Raw genomic sequence first — 16,755 nt, forward strand, 5'->3', positions numbered from 1 at the left:
AATAACTTCATTATAATACAGTGTAGTGTCACTAAAATCACCACACACTTCATGTATCTCTAAGTGCTGTAGTGTAATCTGCAGGAGATAAATGAAGTGTGTAATGCACGAATTAATAAGGCGTGGGAACAAGATCTTATTCCGTGGCCATGACTTGCATCGGAACGAGATGATTATTAGGTGGCTACAAATGAATAAGGCGTGGTAATTTTGGGTGGCCACGAGAAATGTTAGTCATCGCATCAGTGAGACTGATGACTTTCTTTCTGGCATCAGTAGCTTCAGTCACAAACAGGGACAATTTTGATCTGATTTCGTTTTATTTTTAATCTAGGGCAACGCCGCCCCTGGCCAAATTGGGGCCCAAAGCAGAATTTTATTTTGAGCGTGTGTGTTGAGTGGGGCCCTACGCACAGTGCGTGTTGTGCGTGTAGGGAGGGGCGGCGCTGAGTTGAGGAAAGTCATATTCATTTCATCACATTTTTTTTTCTCTCAACAACCCTGCCTTATTTGACATGAATCACGGGTTTCTTCGATTGCCCCCGAAAATAGCTGATAGATTTCTAGGAAACTGAGCGTTAGCGTGCCCACTGCGCCCGTGCGTGTGTCGTCATATCACATGACCAAACACGGAAGTAGAATCTGCAGCCGCCACAACTTTTCATCGTGTGGAGAAAGGCTGCTGGTTTGTAGTCGCTTTACAAACACGAGAAGATCGCGACTCGTTACTTCTGCGCGTTTACTAAAATTGAATTGCACCATGACTCAGGCTGAGAAAGAGCAGGACAACGGGAAGGAGAAAGAAAAGGAGCGAGACAAGGAGAAAGAGAAGGAGCAACAGCGCGGGGTGAAGAGACCCATCGCTCCTCCGACCATCCCAGACCCGCTGCAGGAGGTGAGGGGGGGCAAGCCGAGGGCTTCAGCTGCGATCTCATGCTCGTATTTCTACAAAGAAACCGAACATCTGTGTCTGTATCTCTATAATTTGGCATATTTAGCTTTTAGCACACATATATCCCGTGTACCGCACTGACAGGAGCTCAACATGAACTCACGTGTTAAGGGGACACGTGTAGTTTACTATATTATTTCATTGTTGACTGAACTTGTATATTGTTTAATAATAACAGTAACATAATTAATGACTAATAACGTTAGATAACACTACATCAGCACAGTTCCTGGATATGTTGTCTTATCTTTTGTCTTGGATGGAAACCGCTCTCCCTCCTGATTGGTTACAAGGTTTGATAGTCAGTGTGGAGTTATTGTTTAACCATATTCTATATGGACATACTGATCCAAAATACATACTGATCATGTATTTCTCTTTCTATGATCTCTTTCTATGCATTTTTTTTTTTTACAGCAAATCCAGAGCAATTTTGTAATTGTCATCCACCCCGGTTCAAGGACACTCCGCATTGGCCGAGCGACAGACACTCTTCCTCTGACAATCCCACATGTGATAGCACGCAGACACAAGCAAAGTGGACAGCCCAGACATGAAGATGCCTGGCTGTTGAGAGAAGGCTTAAATGTACGTCGCTCACAGCCGGATACACCCACCACAACACAGTGTTTTTTATTTTTATTTTGTGTCTCCACTGTACTCATATCAATTTTGCATTTACCCTTTCTGTGTGACAGAAACCAGAGAGTAATGAGCAGAGGCAGAATGGGCTTAAAATGGTCGACCAGGCCATCTGGTCCAAGAAGATGTCCAACGGAGTGCGGAGGACCCCCGTGTCAGCTGAACAGGTATGTGTTATGTATGATTCACTGACAGCAGCAACATGACACCATTTTGTACAAATGCAAACAAGTTACAGCAGTCAACTGGTACATAAAAATTCATAACACCTCTTCATTTGTTTGTTTTTTTAATTGTTTAGTTAAAGTGACTTGTGTCCTCTTTGGGTATATTGCTTGTATGAGAGATATATGATATGACATAAAATAAATAACAGTAAATAAAGAGTCGATTGATGGTTTTAAAATATAATGAATAACTCTATGTGTGTTGTATGCTGTCATGTGCATACATTTATAGAAGAAACCATGTTTTATACATGTTTATGTGTTTGTGTGTGTGTGTGTGTGTGTGTTAAGGCCAGAGCTTATAACTGTCAGATCCGTCCGGCAGTACTAGACAGCAGCTTCAGGGTGAAGTGGACGAACACAGCCCATCACCCTCCTCATCTGGTGGGAGAGGAGGTCAGTGTGTCTGATAACTCTTAGAAAATAAGACATCTTAGCTGTTTGCATAATCTAAACTCTTTGTCTGTTTTATCCATTTTCTTTCGTTCTCTCTCTCCCCACCACCGCCCAGGCTCTTTATGTGAATCCTTCCGACTGTTACAACATTCACTGGCCTGTGGTAAGAGGTCAGCTCAATGTGCATGCGGGTCCCGGAGGCTCACTGACTGCAGTCCTGGCTGATCTGGAGACGATCTGGAGTCATGTTATTCAAAAACAGCTGGATATCCCTCTCAAAGACTTAAAGGTAGAAGAAACCTCCTCATCTCTTAGTATCAGTTTCTTCTGTGGTGCAAAGTACTCAACAGTATGATGAAACTTTAAGTGAAATGGAGAGACAGAGAAAAATATGGAACATCAAAATGTTAGTAGATAGAAATATAGTAGATTAATGCATGCAAAATCTTGAGTTACCTAGAAGCACAGCCACAGGAAGGAGCATTTTACAAGTTAATGGGTACGGATGAATTAGCAAGACTCATGCAGCTAAACATTTTAAGGATCCTCAAAAACACACTGAAGAATTAATTAAAGAGAGCTGAATAAGAAGGAAAATAACAAAATGAAACTGAAAAATAGATCAAACGAACTAACAGTAGAAAATGCTCACATTAACGCTTCACCTTTGTTACTGGTTTCCAGTACTACAGATGCATCCTATTGGTCCCTGACATCTACAACAGGCAACACGTCAAAGAAGTTGTCAACATGCTGCTGCTTAATATGGGCTTCTCAGGTATTGCATCTATGGCATTTATTCAGGATAGGCTATGGAACCATCCAATCTCTCTTGCCCTCACCTTACTTTCTGTCCTGTTTGTGTGTATATGTGTGTGTATCTGTCTGTGTATAGCGATCATTGTGCACCAGGAGTCGGTGTGTGCTACATTTGGCAGCGGGTTGAGCAGTGCTTGTGTCGTGGATGTTGGAGACCAAAAGACCAGTCTTTGCTGTGTAGAGGACGGAGTGTCCCACCGAAACTCCAGGTGTGACTTTTATGTTTAATTTATGTCTATGAAATTGTTTTTATATTCATTTTGAACACATAAACAAAAAAACGCTTAACCCTTTACATAAACTCAATAACACACACACATATGCATACATACATTCATATATATTTTAATTTAGAATTTAGAACAGTGACCTACAGTAGATGACAATAGTGAGTGTTTGATTAATAAATAATGATTTAAGATGAACATTGCATTGTTTGATCTGTTTGTCTGTTGGACTTTGCAGGCTGTGTTTGGCATACGGTGGCTCTGATGTGACCCGCACTTTCTTCTGGCTCCTGCAGAGGGCAGGCTTTCCCTACAGAGACTGTCAGCTGTCAAGCAGACTGGACTGTCAGCTGCTGCAGCATCTGAAAGAGACCTTCTGCCATTTAAATCAAGTGTGTATTGGTCATGGGGTTTAGATCACCAGAGTCGCTTTTCTAGTATGGACTAGGAAATCTGATTCAGATTGATTCTAAAATGTGTCTTTCCTCCACTTATTCGTAACAGGACATATCAGGACTACAAGATCATGAATTCCAGACACGTTTCCCAGAAGCCCCAGCTCTTCTCTACCAGGTTCGACTAGGGGATGAGAAATTAGAGGTAATGAAAAAAAATTGAGGTGAAATACCTTTTACACAATCCTGTTTCCAGTATGTGTATTTGAATCTTCATCACTGGCTCTTTTTGTGTGTATGCATATGTCAGGCACCCATGGGTCTTTTCTACCCGACCACATTTGGCATCGTAGGTCAGAAGATGACATCACTTCAGTACCGTTCTCAAGGCGACTCAGAGGATCCTCATGATGAACAATACCTGCTGGCCACACAGAGCAAACAGGACCAGGTAACACAGAGATTTTACACATTGAATTAACTCCTTTGTGGTTCTTGTCATTTTTTGATTATTCTCCCTGGTGAATTTCTTCACCAGTCCTCCAAATCAGCTGCAGACCGGAAGGCTATTTCCAGACCCGGTGGAGGTCTGGATGGTGAGATGAGTGGTCAGGGAGGCGTCGGGGAGCTTTCTGACCTGCCCAGGGGCTGTGGGAGTAGTGGCAGTGGAGGAGGCATCAAGGGGGAGTTGGAGCTTGGACCTGTCCAGGGGGAGTGCCTGATGGGAGCAGGAGAGATGGAGGAACCCCTGTCTGCTCACCTCTCCAGGAAGACTGCTATTATGAGCCAGTTTGAGAGCAAAGCACTGGGCCTAGATAAGGCCATCCTGTATAGCATCGACTGCTGTGGTAAGCAAGCACAGAGGGTGAAGAGAGGAAGGGATCAAGTAAGCAGGGAGACATGACGTTAACTGTGTTTGACTGTAAAAATGAAAAACTTCAATTTGAACAAAATGGATACAGATGAGGACAGATGTTTTACGGTGCTCACTGTTTTTAACTCACCTTATCTTTTTTTTAACGACAGCATCAGACGAAACCAAACGCAAGATGTACAGCTCCATCCTGGTAGTGGGTGGAGGGCTCATGTTTCACGGTGCTCAGGAGTTTCTGCTTCACCGCATCATCAACAAAATGCCACCCTCATTCAGAAGACTAGTAGACAATGTGGAAGTTATCACAAGGCCAAAGGTAACCTGGGATATGTTGTACATATGATGTTCAGTGGCTGCCTGTCAAAGGTTTAGAGTTAGATGAGTGCTACACGCAACATAAATGCATATACACACACATCTATTCTAATGTACTGTATGTTGATGTGTATGTGCTCTAGGACATGGACCCTCAGCTAATATCGTGGAAGGGGGGAGCAGTGCTGGCCTGTCTGGACACCACCCAGGAGATGTGGATCCACCAGAGGGAGTGGCAGCGCTTTGGTGTCCGTATGCTACGTGAGAGAGCTGCCTTTGTCTGGTGAAACAGGGTACATTTCACTTAAATCAGACACCTTGCCTACACAGGAGGTGTAGCGTGAGCTGCATGGTGGCAGAGCAGCAGCGTCATAGCTCTCTCTGTCCATACAGGATGCGTTCAGGCGCAGTGTTGAGTGTAGGTCTCCTGTGTTTCTGCGGTGTGTAGACACAACGAAAAACAGATGGTGTGAAGTAGACTATTTATTGTGAAAGAAAAGACGGAGACCTGATAAATGTTCTGGAGTTCATACACATGGCAACTCTTGATCAGATTCATTCAGTAGGTAAAGCAGTGTTGTGGAAAGAAAACTTCAAAGTGTGTTGACAGTGTCACTTTGACAATCAGAGCACTGCTTTGTTGAAAGTTGTCATGTGGTGGCCTGTTTAATCCATCAAAAATCCAAATCAGCATCATTATTGTGTAACTTTTGAACACTCTTTTATAGGAGTTTACTTGTTAATGTACTGTAAATACTGCTTATGGAAGTTTGAATCTATATAAATAAAGTCATGGAAACTTTGATAAACAATAGTTACATTTTATTGAACAAACAAAATCCACCTTTCTTTAAATTGACAAATCTCTCTTCACAAATACAGTAACTCAATGCTTAATGAAGTCTTACATGCATTATGCAACTGTTGTAGCCTAGATAATACCTCCACCTGCTTTGTCATTACTAACATTATATTTCAGATACAAAATCAATTACTTATTATAAATCTACTACTTTATAATTTTTCACATTATCAGTATTGAACTACAGAGTCCAGATGCCATCCTATTTAAAGTATTGTGTCATTAAATGTGACAGTAATGAAACATGGGAACATGTTTTAACAGTTTTTATTCAAACAGGATGAAAAAGCAAAGACAAACTAACTTCACGATTCCCTGGAGGGATGATCATAACTGAAATGTCAGTGACACATGTCTGTGAGACCGGTGTGACAGAAAAGTGAAAGGACAGAAGCAGGACAAAGGAAGGACATGTACGTAGCTGCTGTATCAGCCATTCTGGCCCCTACAAGTAGGAATTCCCAGAAAGACGTCAAAAAACTGCTCGAGGCAGCGGCAGCAGATGAAGAGGGGCTTCAGCACTGTGACGTCACCATCAGACACCATCTTCCTTTAGGTTCTCTGCAAACAGACACTGTGCCAAGCCCCACGCCTACACTGGATGTGTAGGCGTTTACCTACAGAGAAATTAATATACAATGGATGAGTAATTGAGTATTTATTAGGCAGTTATTTAAATAAATTGGAAATGTAGAAGGTACACGATATCAACAAGGGGTTTATCTGAAGAGTAATATTTCATTCATTAACTAAAAGACCCCACAACAACAAATAATGCTCACCTTCCTCATCCTCCTCCACCCATTGGTGGAGCATTGGGACCTCCACCATGGTTTATTCTTCCAATTCGTCTTCTGCCACCAGGGGGACCAGGAGGACTGCAACAGAAGTGAAAGAGGGTCAACAAGTGTATATAATGAGGTTATCTGACATTTGAAAGTGTAGTGCAAGGGATGGGCAGCACAGATGAGAAAGACACTCCCTTCCTGAAATGCAAATGCACTATACTTACTATGTTCTCACTATGTTGTAATTCAGTCACAACAGTCAGGACTTATTTTGAACATGTTTTTAAATTAGGTTCTAGTTACGAGTGGAATTCTGTTGGACTTTTTGGAAGTAAGGACACTTACTGCATTTTTGTCTTTACTTGTTTCACACAATACCCTCTTGCTAGTACCATCTGTGTACATATTACCACCCACAGAGACTGCACCTCCACTATCAGATTAGGTTACATTCGGTATTTAGGACAGAGGGACATATCAGGCATGTAGGTGTGACAGTAGAAAAGGGACTGCGGCCCAGGCACCTACCCTCTGCCATCAGTAAAGCCTGATGAAGCACAGTTTCCACTCTTTGTCATGTCCGGGTGAATGATTGTCTTAAAACTGGCAGAGGACAAAGAAGATCAGTGTTAGTGTTGTCATTCTGATTGCTGACATTAGTATTACATATAGGGATGCACCGAAAATTCGGCCACCGAAAATGGCCCAAAAGTGCATTTCGGCTTTCGGAGAAGTGGCCGAATAGTAAGGCCGAATAGTGGCGTGACGCAATTGATGCAATGAAACAACGTGCGCGGTGATCTGGCCACGGTTGCTGATTATTTTCTCATTCACACACAATAAACCCACGATGCAGGATATAGGAAAAACACAGGCAAGAAATACACCATACACTGCTCTTTAGCGGAGCTGTATACTTCTCTCTATATTATGGCGTCTCACACATGCGAGGTGCGTTCAATGACCGTCTGAATGATTATGATGCGTCATGAACGTGGGAAAAATGGATTCACCGGAAATATAATAAAACTAAATAGTATTTCTTTCAAGAACAAATTAACAGTGATTAAAACAACATGGGCTTTCTAACAATGTAAATGAAATAATAATTATACTAACTGGAAATTCTACTGGAATATTTGAAGGATATTAAATAAACATTTACACATGTCTACAAATGTATTCTAGGCTATTTATGCAATAGTAAAAAAAACAGTGAAACAACCGCATTTCATATTCGGTTTCGGTATTCGGCCAACCATTTAAATTTTTTTCGGTTTCGGCCGAAAATTTTCATTTCGGTGCATCCCTAATTACATATATTACATATAGAGTAATACTCATAGTCCTGTCAGTATTGTACTACACTTTCCATCTGTTTTACCAGCAACGGGTTTACAATATTAAGCAAAAGAAATGAAAATATGGCTCTTCTGATCACTTAAGGAAGACCGCTGAATCACAGCACCTTTCCTAATCAGAGGTGACAACAAGTGTAGATTACACTGTTTAAAAGGGCCACACATTCATTTCAACTTGACTTACAACAGGCCGATAAACTCCACTGCTCCCCAGAAGAGGTCGACCAGAAAGGACAGTCGCCATGGTGACTGGGTCCTGCTGTCCAGGACCTGACCTGAGAGAGACAGATGCGTGGAGAGATTTGAGCTATGAAACAGAGAACACCTCGTGTTGTTATTCACATAAACCCTCGGTTTACCTGGTTTAAAAAAAAAATCATAAAGCGGCTTTTCTCTCCTTAAACAGGAGCTCAGTGCACGGAGACTAACAGACACGACACACAGAGGCCAGAACTCCGATGATCATGTTGGTCCATTGTAACTCTGTGAGCTAAGATCATCTCAGTCTTCGGATGTTTTTGAGAAACAGGGCCTGTGTGTGTCTTATATTCAACACAACACACTCGATAAAATGCTGCAATGATATGCTGATTAATGGAGAAGAAGTCTCGCTTGATTAATTCAGCAGATCTCGACAGGCTAAGCTTGCTAACAAGCTCGCAGGCCAATTTCAGCCAAACGCTTATAATATATAGTTATAATTAAGTTATAGTGAAGTGTGTGTTGACTAAACACGTTCAACAGACAAAACTATAAATACAAAAAGCTACACGTTCGTTCTGAAGATGAGAAAAGTCGTTGAAGACGCAGGAGAAACCACTCACCGTTAGACACGTACACCATCTTTAACACAGCTCTGTTTACTACTGGCGCTTCACTTCCGGGTCATTGTTGTTGCGTCAGTCTCAAATGCGCATGCGCAGCCGTGCCAAAATAAAGTGACGTATACTCCCGAGCGCTTTTTTCCTGTAATAAAAATATATTTAACTCCCATTTCTCTCATGCATTTTAATATAGCACTTACAACAACAGCACTGAAATAAAGTTAAAAGTTTTTGTTGAAACGGTTTACAGGTATGTTAACTCTTCCCCCCCCCCGCTGAATCGCAGTGGTGGGATATAAATATGATTAATTATATTTAGTTTATTACTAATTCGAGGTACTTGTACTTTGGTATTTTCATTCTAAACAACTGTATACTTCTACTTCTCAGAGGCAAAATATGTACTTTTTACTGCATTACATTTGTCTGCAAACTGTAGTTACTAATTACTTTTTTATTTTATTTATTATTATTTTTCTCACACCAGTTCTGTCTAGTAAACCACGTGTCTGAAAATTAGATGAAGAAGAAGTGTTTCTTCGTGGGTTGAACATCTACTACAGTATATGGCAACTAAACCACTTTTATTAATCCAGAAACATGATGTAATAGTGAAACGCTGACATGGACCAGTATATACAACGGATGCTTTTACTTTTAAAACCTAACGTGCTTATACACTTTTACTTCAGTAAAAGATCTGAATACTTCTTCCACTACTGATTTATAGGAATTTCACTCACTTGATGCAGAACATGCCGCTGGTGTTTGCTTGAGGATGTCCATCAATGAAATCTACTTATTATCACTGAGCCTCAACCACCTTGTCTTCATGTTTAATCAGAAAAATAAATAAGCATATTGTCCTGTAAAGTATGTTTTAGCACACAATGTGTTATGCAACAATGACCAGTCATTCATCGTGTATTTCAAAACAAAAGGACGGACAACTTTTGTATTTTTCCGTGTAATACTTTAATATGCAGTACAAACAATACATGTCTGATGCTTTCTGTCCAGCTCCCATCACTGCACAGCTTTGCAAATGCAAGTATTACAAATGTCAAATTTAGTATACAAAGTAAAAGTAAATAGTGCAGGTGAAAGTTTAATTGTACGTTTTATAAAGTAAACAAAAGTGCTTTATCTGTGCCATTCCATGGGCATTGTTGAAAGGTTGTTTGGGCCTGGGTGAAACAGACATAGGAAGAGCAAGAACACTGCAGCTGAGCATGACAGCATTAGAAATCTGTCAACAGAGCCCCAAAACATATAGTACTTCTCTTTATGTCCTCATAATTAAGCACAGATATATATTCTTTCAAAATCACCACTAAGACATTAGAAGACACATTATCAAGTTCTGCTACTAAGAACTTAATATTGTGAGGAATAAAATTAGCTTAGTATTTCAAAAAGGAGGGTTTCACAGTGACTTTAATACAGTAAGACTTTTTGAGTGAGTAGATGAACTATATTTTAAGACTTTAACAGGACTGCAGTTGCTGCACATGTTATACACAAGAGGTTTTTTTGGTACAAAACACGTCAAAAAGGCCATGCTTTAGAGTACAACACACACATCGGATATGGTGTATAACTCCAGATATTATCTCGGCATGGCTTTGTCTGCAAGTTAAGGACATTAACTGTATTGAATGAGCATTTTTGTACCAAAAAATAGATATTTCAACTATTTAGGAATTCAGGGGAATTCGCAAGAGTCTACATTTAAGTTTGCTCGTCAATCATGAGAAATTAAAAAGCTTGGGAATTGACTGAATATTGCATCCATGATGCACATGATGCAAAATAAATAATCAAATCTATAAACTTAAATGTTATTATAGATCACTGGATAATCTGTGACATTAAAAGGGGAAGGCATTCTGTGGTTTTCCCTTAACATGACCAATCTGGACATTTGAAGGCTGAAATACAAGATCAGACCATGTTATGGTCCTTATGTCCTTTTCACGAGTCTCGGGTTCAGCTGCGGTGCTCTCTGCACAGGCTTTTGAGTGCTGTGCTCCTCTTCACTGACTTTGGGTTCAGGTCGTGTTCTTTCTTCAGATTTTTCTGTGTTGTACTCTTCAACATCAGCCTGGGATTCAGATATTGTTTTGTCTTCCTTAGAAATTCTTGAGCCACACTCTTTGTCATCTCTTAGAATTTCTGTTCTTGTGCTCTCTCCATCAGGTTTTTTTGTATCTATTTCAGTGTTCTTTCCATCTGGCTTTTGTGTGTCAGTCTCGATCTCTGGTTTCCAAACGGTTGCTCCTCTAAAAATACCAGCCTTGTGAAGCTCACGCCTTATAGTCTTTACCGAGACGGTGTGGGACACGTGTCTGTTCAACTCTGTGGTTATTTTTGAGGCTGTATACTCGGGGTGCTCATCAACTATCCTGAGAAGTGTCTGTCTATCCTTTTCGGTGAGCTTTGACTTGCGCCCACAGTTGTTCTTGGCTGATGCTGTTCGTCCGTGTTTGACGTAAATAGTCATGACTCTGGAGACTGTTCCTCTCGCCACGTTAAACATCTGTGCAGTTTTTGTGACAGATGCACCCGATAGTCGTGCTGCAACTATTTGGCATCTTTCAAACTCTGTCAAGTCGCTCATATTGCTGCGGAGCGAACAGATAATCCCAACCTAACAGGCAAGCAGCATGCTATGAAGATGCTGCTCCAAAGTCATATTTTGTACACTGAAGCAGGAGATCCAGGCTTGCAGAGGATCCACTGCTGAGAAGCTGCTGAGGTGCACCGAGTCTATAAATGGATGAAAGGGGGATAATAAGAAATCAACACAGGGTTCCCACACCTTTTTCATGAACAAATTCAAGCACTTTTCAAGCACCTTCAAGCACCAGTTTTTCCATTTTTCCAGCACCTTTAAATAGGTAGCCTACTAGTTGTGTTTGCCATGATGGTCATGGGAAGCGCAGCGGTGCCACTGTATGGCATAATAATATGGGTCTAATTAGCATTATTTCATATGGTGGTAGATTGACTGTTTTGATTTTTAACTAATTGTGAATTGGCTTGTATTCTCAGCTTGTGAGCGGTGTATTGTGTAACTACCATAGTGCAATAACAGTGACAAATAGACAGCACACAAATTTCAAGCATTTTCAAGCACTTCACAAAAAATTCAAGCATTTTCACAACCTTGAAAACACTGAATTGAAATTCAAGCATTTTCAAGGAATTCAAGCACCCGTGGGAACCCTGATTTTAACAGCAGCACTGTTGTATTGTATACATATACAGATGTTGTGTATTAATCTGGATCCAAGACTCGGGCTAACATTACCTGAGGCAGGTAAATGCAACTAGAGGGGCTGGACAAAATAATCGAAACACTTTACAGTACTGTGCAACAACCCAGCAGCACCTTACACACATTTAGAGAGCTTCATTAGCGGTAGCTCGGTGTTTGTTGACAGTCAAAGGTGAGCAGTCCACTCCATGCTGATTCTCCATTATGTAATTTAGGCTAGCCAGGTAGCGAGCTACTAGATTAGCTTCCATCAACAAAATACGTGTTGAGAATATAAAGCTGCCATTTTAATGCCATTCAAAGACAAATAAAGCACACCAGCATGTGCACAGACTGTGAGCTGTTGTACTTACAACTAAAATTGTGCAATGAAGTCAGTCTGTCCACCGCCACTTTATCACCGAGCTGTGTTTGTGGTTCACCGCGGAGAGAAGCACTACTTCTGGTCAGCTTTTCAGAATAAAAGTCCAAAAGACTACTGCTTTACATTACTCGGTTCAAGTTTTAAAATAAGATAATTGAGCAGTATTTACTTTATATTCCCTTTGGGAGAAGCATTTTCTAAATCTTCCATCTGCTTTTGATTGTACATTGTAGATAAATGTAAACATGTAAATGTACTTCTGTCCGAGGTCACCAAATTAAAACAGCAACTAATCATTTTCATTATCAAACAGCTCTGCAGCGTCTCTGCTGTTCTTTATCTGCTGCTGCTTCTCATGACACAGGTTAAAGGTTAAATATGACAAAAGTGTTTTTCAGAGGGTCATACACAACCGGTGGCGATTTAACACAGGACAAATATGGTTGAGACTGGCTGGAGAACAACATGCATTTTCTCTCAGTGAAATCATTGCACAATACAGAAACATATGCGATATGTGAATTTGAATTTAACAACACAAGTCCACTGAAACAGCTTCACTTCTCTCTTAATTATTTGTCTGCACTGTCTGTTATTTCTTTTTACATTCTTGTCAACTGAAGAAGTCTCGTCATTCAGAAACCAGCACATGGATCAGGAAGGCACCCAGCATGCATCACATTATGGAAACGGGGGGCTGCTTCTGTAACACTGGAATGTGCTTTATTCAAAGCTGAAGTGAAATCTATCACAGTTATTTTCCATATCTGTTTTCCCCTCATCAATAAGTTTGAAAGTTGCCCCTAAACACAGACTGTGCCCCCCCCCCCCATTGCCCATCGCTAAGCCCCAGAGTGTGTTTGAGGTGTGTGATCTACTCGTTAAATATATATATATATATCGGGACTTGTCGGCCCAAATAGCACGTCGGCCCGCCGGGCAAATGCACGGTATCATCATATCATAAAAACGGAATCATAATAATAGCATGACCTCCTAAAGATGCTGTTTTTTTATTAACATGATGAAGCTACGAATCCATCCAAGCTAGACGTTTTGTGCTTGAAATGTCGTTTTAAAAATAAAACCCTGCTCCAGAAATCTTAGTTTACTGTATCTGAGCCATTTCATTGACTGCTCCTCTCCTCCATGTGAAGGCGTACCAGGACAAACCAAACACTAAACCAAACACAACTGCTTTCTGACGAAAAGTGAAGAGAAAACAGGCAGTAATGAACATGATGTGTCCTGTAAATACATGAGGGTTAAAGTGTAGGTGTGATGAGGTTTAAAAAGCCCTTGAACCTTTTCTGGATGCCAAACTTTTTTAGGTGTGTTAACATGTTTGATATTTGAGCCTGTGGTTTATTAAGTGAAGCCTGGTTCACCCACAAGGTCGTTCCACATGTTGTCAGGACTGTGTGGATGTGCTCCTCAGTCTTATCAGGGTTCTTATGTTTAAAAATCCAGTTTTAGACTGATATTGACAGTGTGCTTAGATGATTTATGTTAAAGAATTATTTTTGTGTTTAATCACATTATCACACAGAAAACCTGAGGATGTATTCTAGCACAGGAATATTGCGCACACTGCACAGAGATAATGACTGTCTGCTACATATATGTCTGCATATATATAATATATATATATTCATTTTTACACATTCATGCTTTTTTCTCCTCTGGATGAAGTTCACTGAATCACTGACAGAAAAACCTGTGAGTTTACTGAATGTGTGCTGTTTCATTGACTGCTGTGACTGTTGCTCATTGCGCCTCTCCTCCAGGTGGAGGCGCTGTAGGACAAACTAACACAAGTGGTTTCTGGAGGTTTTTCATGGCAACAAGAAAATACAAGGCTGTGATGAAGCTGTTAAACATAGAAGGAGCTTGTTGTTGACCGTGTGTGCTGTCCCAGCTGTTTGTTGAACAGTACAAAGAGTGTAAAAAGACTGGGTCCCGCTGTGTTACTCAGGCTGCACTACAGCGTCTATTCACAGGCGCGATCCCACTACTGAGCGGCACGGGGGCTTTGACCTGCTCCGTGTCCGACCTGGGCCGGTGCACCCCTCTTTAGATGACCTGGTGGCCCCGGGCTCCCCCAAGGAGCACCACTTGACACGTCACATAATTGGGACGTTTTACTGACCGACAGACCTGCAACTTGTGCACCAACTATTTGGCCTCTGTCGAAGTCTGTCAACTCACTCATTCAGGACTCGGAGGTGTTGACTATCTCCTCTGATGCTTGCAGACTGTCAATAACTGAGCAGCTGCCTCTGTAGCTGTGATTCAGTCACTACACACCTGAATTTGTTCATCATGTGGTGTTTCCCTTATTGTGTCCACTTCAGAGCAGAGTGTAGTGTGGTAGTTTGTGACGACACGATGTCCTCGTTGGTCTGTAGATGGATGGAAAGAGGGGATAATAAAAGAAACACCTGAAATTCACATTTAAAGCATTATATGTGTCTGAAACACCCAGCTGCATGCATACAGATGTTGTTTGAAGCAAGCAAACACAACTTTAGGGGCTGTATAAAATAAACACCTTGCAGTGCAAGAGTGCAAGAACCCAACAGCAGGTAACACACATTTAGAAAGCCTCATTAGAGTCAGTGCATTAACCCCATGGATGCTCTCATTTAGGCTAGCAACCTACTAGTTTAGCTTCCTTCAACAAAATGTGTTTTTTAAATATAGTATTGCCATTTTAAATGTTATTCAATGACAAATGAAACACATAAACTTGTGTTCTGGTTATCTGTGTTGTACTTACCAGGATGTTTGTGTTTCACTGCGCACAATGAAACTGCCTTGGGGTTGGAGTGACCCTCCGGTTAAAAAGTTAAACGTTCCGTCTGTGTTTTATTAGAAAAGTGTAGTAATTATTCTCAAATCATAAAACAGTTTTAATCTTATCCAGGCTTTGTAACCGTTTCACCAGGTGTATGTTCCTTTTTTCACCCTGCCCCTTAAACAGCCTGTAAACGTCTCTGTGATGGAGAGTAGTTTCACCTTTACTTAAATCATACGATGTAGCTTATGTCAGATCATAAGAAACTCATTCAACTTTGATCTCTATTAGGCATCTGAGAACTCTACTTGAGCACTATGGTTGTGAAGCAACCCCACAAGATGTTTCTATGTTTTGTCAGATTTATACAGTATATTTTTTTTAAAAATTAGTCATGGGGACATTTCATTCAGATAAACTTGAATCTTGATTCTGTACAGTATATAAACTAAAGCTCTCAGACAGAGGTATAACACAAATAAACAGCCAACATATTCACCATCTTTTTCTTGTCTCTTTAAATCAGTGAAGTAATCTGACAGGAAAAAATAGTGATCTTAGATAAGATTCACAAGTGATAAACAATAATAAATGTTGTGTTTTGAGACTAGAAGTATTCATTGTATTGTAAATGAAAGAACTAGCTCTGTTTCACAGAGAATGATTTCCACTTTAGGAGCACCAGAGAGCAGCAGAGACTGTAGAATGATTCTAAAATTGGAGCGAGATACAAGATAAACAGAGAGTCTGGCAGCAAAGACTTCTCATTATCAAACCAAGAGTGATAATATATGATTCCTTATTTTGATAGGGACCCCACAGGATTCCCAGGCCTCCCTTTGGGAAAGACTAATGAATTAAAAAGAAACAGCTTTACATCCTCAAAATATCTTTGAAGCAGCTTGAAACCACATTGGCGTTCTTCTGCTGCTGCTGCAGATGGCCATGACCCTGGACTGAAGGTCAAAGGGCCAATAGTTTAGACCAAACAGGGCTGTACTTCTGAGCACTGACCCTCTGAGGGGTCAAAGATCATACACAATAGCAGCCTAACAGAACAGTGGCCCCACATAGTAACACAATATTAACATTATGTTTATTTCCTTATTAAATTGTGCATTAATTTGTTATGACATTCAGCTAACACTAAAGCCCACACAGTGAGATAAAATTGTTTCCTTCAGCTGGATAATTCTTTTCCTTTCCTTTTCCACAGTCAGCATTTCTCCTTCCCTCTTCAGTCCTTTCCAAGTGTTCTCTTTGAACCCATATCAACCAACTCACGAATACAAATTCTTCAGGCACACCCAAAAACAGATACACGAAGACGTGGTGGATTGCAGCCAGTGTGCAGTTGTCAGCTTAATGTCAACTAATGTCAGTAAAGCTCCACAGGGAAACACTCTCAGCTTGTTGACTATTGGAATTTGCTGTGTGGATTTTCTCTTTATTCATCACTCTCTCATTATTATTGTTGTTGTTGTTGTTATTATTATTATTACTTTGAAAGATTGCTGCCTAACAGTTTTGATTTTGTCATGGGAATGAGGGAATTAGAGTTCAGAATGGCTGCCATCACACTGTTATAATACATTTAAATTTACTTTTTGTGGTTGATAACTTCATAATGTA

The 16,755-nt window shown here is 40.6% G+C and overlaps 2 protein-coding genes and 1 long non-coding RNA gene across 3 annotated transcripts; 1 reads left to right on the forward strand and 2 right to left on the reverse strand.

Moving 5' to 3' along the window:
- Positions 1-605: 605 nt before the first annotated feature.
- actr8 (actin related protein 8) lies at positions 606-6,173 on the forward strand. The gene is made up of 13 exons (XM_027288439.1): positions 606-895; positions 1,370-1,540; positions 1,651-1,761; positions 2,113-2,217; positions 2,333-2,506; positions 2,902-2,995; positions 3,113-3,245; positions 3,502-3,655; positions 3,768-3,863; positions 3,969-4,109; positions 4,197-4,506; positions 4,685-4,848; positions 4,991-6,173. The coding sequence occupies exons 1-13, from the start codon at positions 620-622 to the stop codon at positions 5,132-5,134; spliced, it is 2,073 nt and encodes a 690-aa protein (XP_027144240.1). The 5' UTR covers positions 606-619; the 3' UTR covers positions 5,135-6,173.
- Positions 5,960-8,801, reverse strand: selenok (selenoprotein K). Its single transcript, XM_010740896.3, has 5 exons — positions 8,683-8,801; positions 8,043-8,133; positions 7,026-7,100; positions 6,492-6,587; positions 5,960-6,326 (listed from the first exon to the last, which is right to left on the reverse strand). Exons 1-4 carry the CDS (start codon positions 8,699-8,701, stop codon positions 6,497-6,499), a joined length of 276 nt encoding a protein of 91 aa, XP_010739198.1. The 5' UTR covers positions 8,702-8,801; the 3' UTR covers positions 5,960-6,326; positions 6,492-6,496.
- Positions 8,802-10,882: 2,081 nt separating this feature from the next.
- Positions 10,883-12,418, reverse strand: LOC109137937 (uncharacterized). Its single transcript, XR_002041787.2, has 2 exons — positions 12,316-12,418; positions 10,883-11,451 (listed from the first exon to the last, which is right to left on the reverse strand). It is a non-coding gene; the product is annotated as an uncharacterized LOC109137937 (long non-coding RNA).
- Between the last annotated feature and the right edge of the window lie 4,337 nt (positions 12,419-16,755).

The sequence above is a fragment of the Larimichthys crocea genome, chromosome XV (genome assembly GCF_000972845.2).
Source record: "Larimichthys crocea isolate SSNF chromosome XV, L_crocea_2.0, whole genome shotgun sequence".
In the NCBI taxonomy this organism is placed as follows: domain Eukaryota; kingdom Metazoa; phylum Chordata; class Actinopteri; family Sciaenidae; genus Larimichthys; species Larimichthys crocea.

Coding starts and splice junctions, on each gene's coding strand:
- actr8 (XM_027288439.1), top strand. CDS start 620: ATGACCAAACACGGAAGTAGAATCTGCAGCCGCCACAACTTTTCATCG. Junction 2,218..2,332: donor CTCATCTGGTGGGAGAGGAG/GTCAGTGTGTCT, acceptor ACCACCGCCCAG/GCTCTTTATGTGAATCCTTC. Junction 3,246..3,501: donor GTGTCCCACCGAAACTCCAG/GTGTGACTTTTA, acceptor TGGACTTTGCAG/GCTGTGTTTGGCATACGGTG.
- selenok (XM_010740896.3), bottom strand. Junction 7,101..8,042: donor GTGGAGTTTATCGGCCTGTT/GTAAGTCAAGTT, acceptor GTCCTCTGCCAG/TTTTAAGACAATCATTCACC. Junction 6,588..7,025: donor GGCTTTACTGATGGCAGAGG/GTAGGTGCCTGG, acceptor CTTCTGTTGCAG/TCCTCCTGGTCCCCCTGGTG.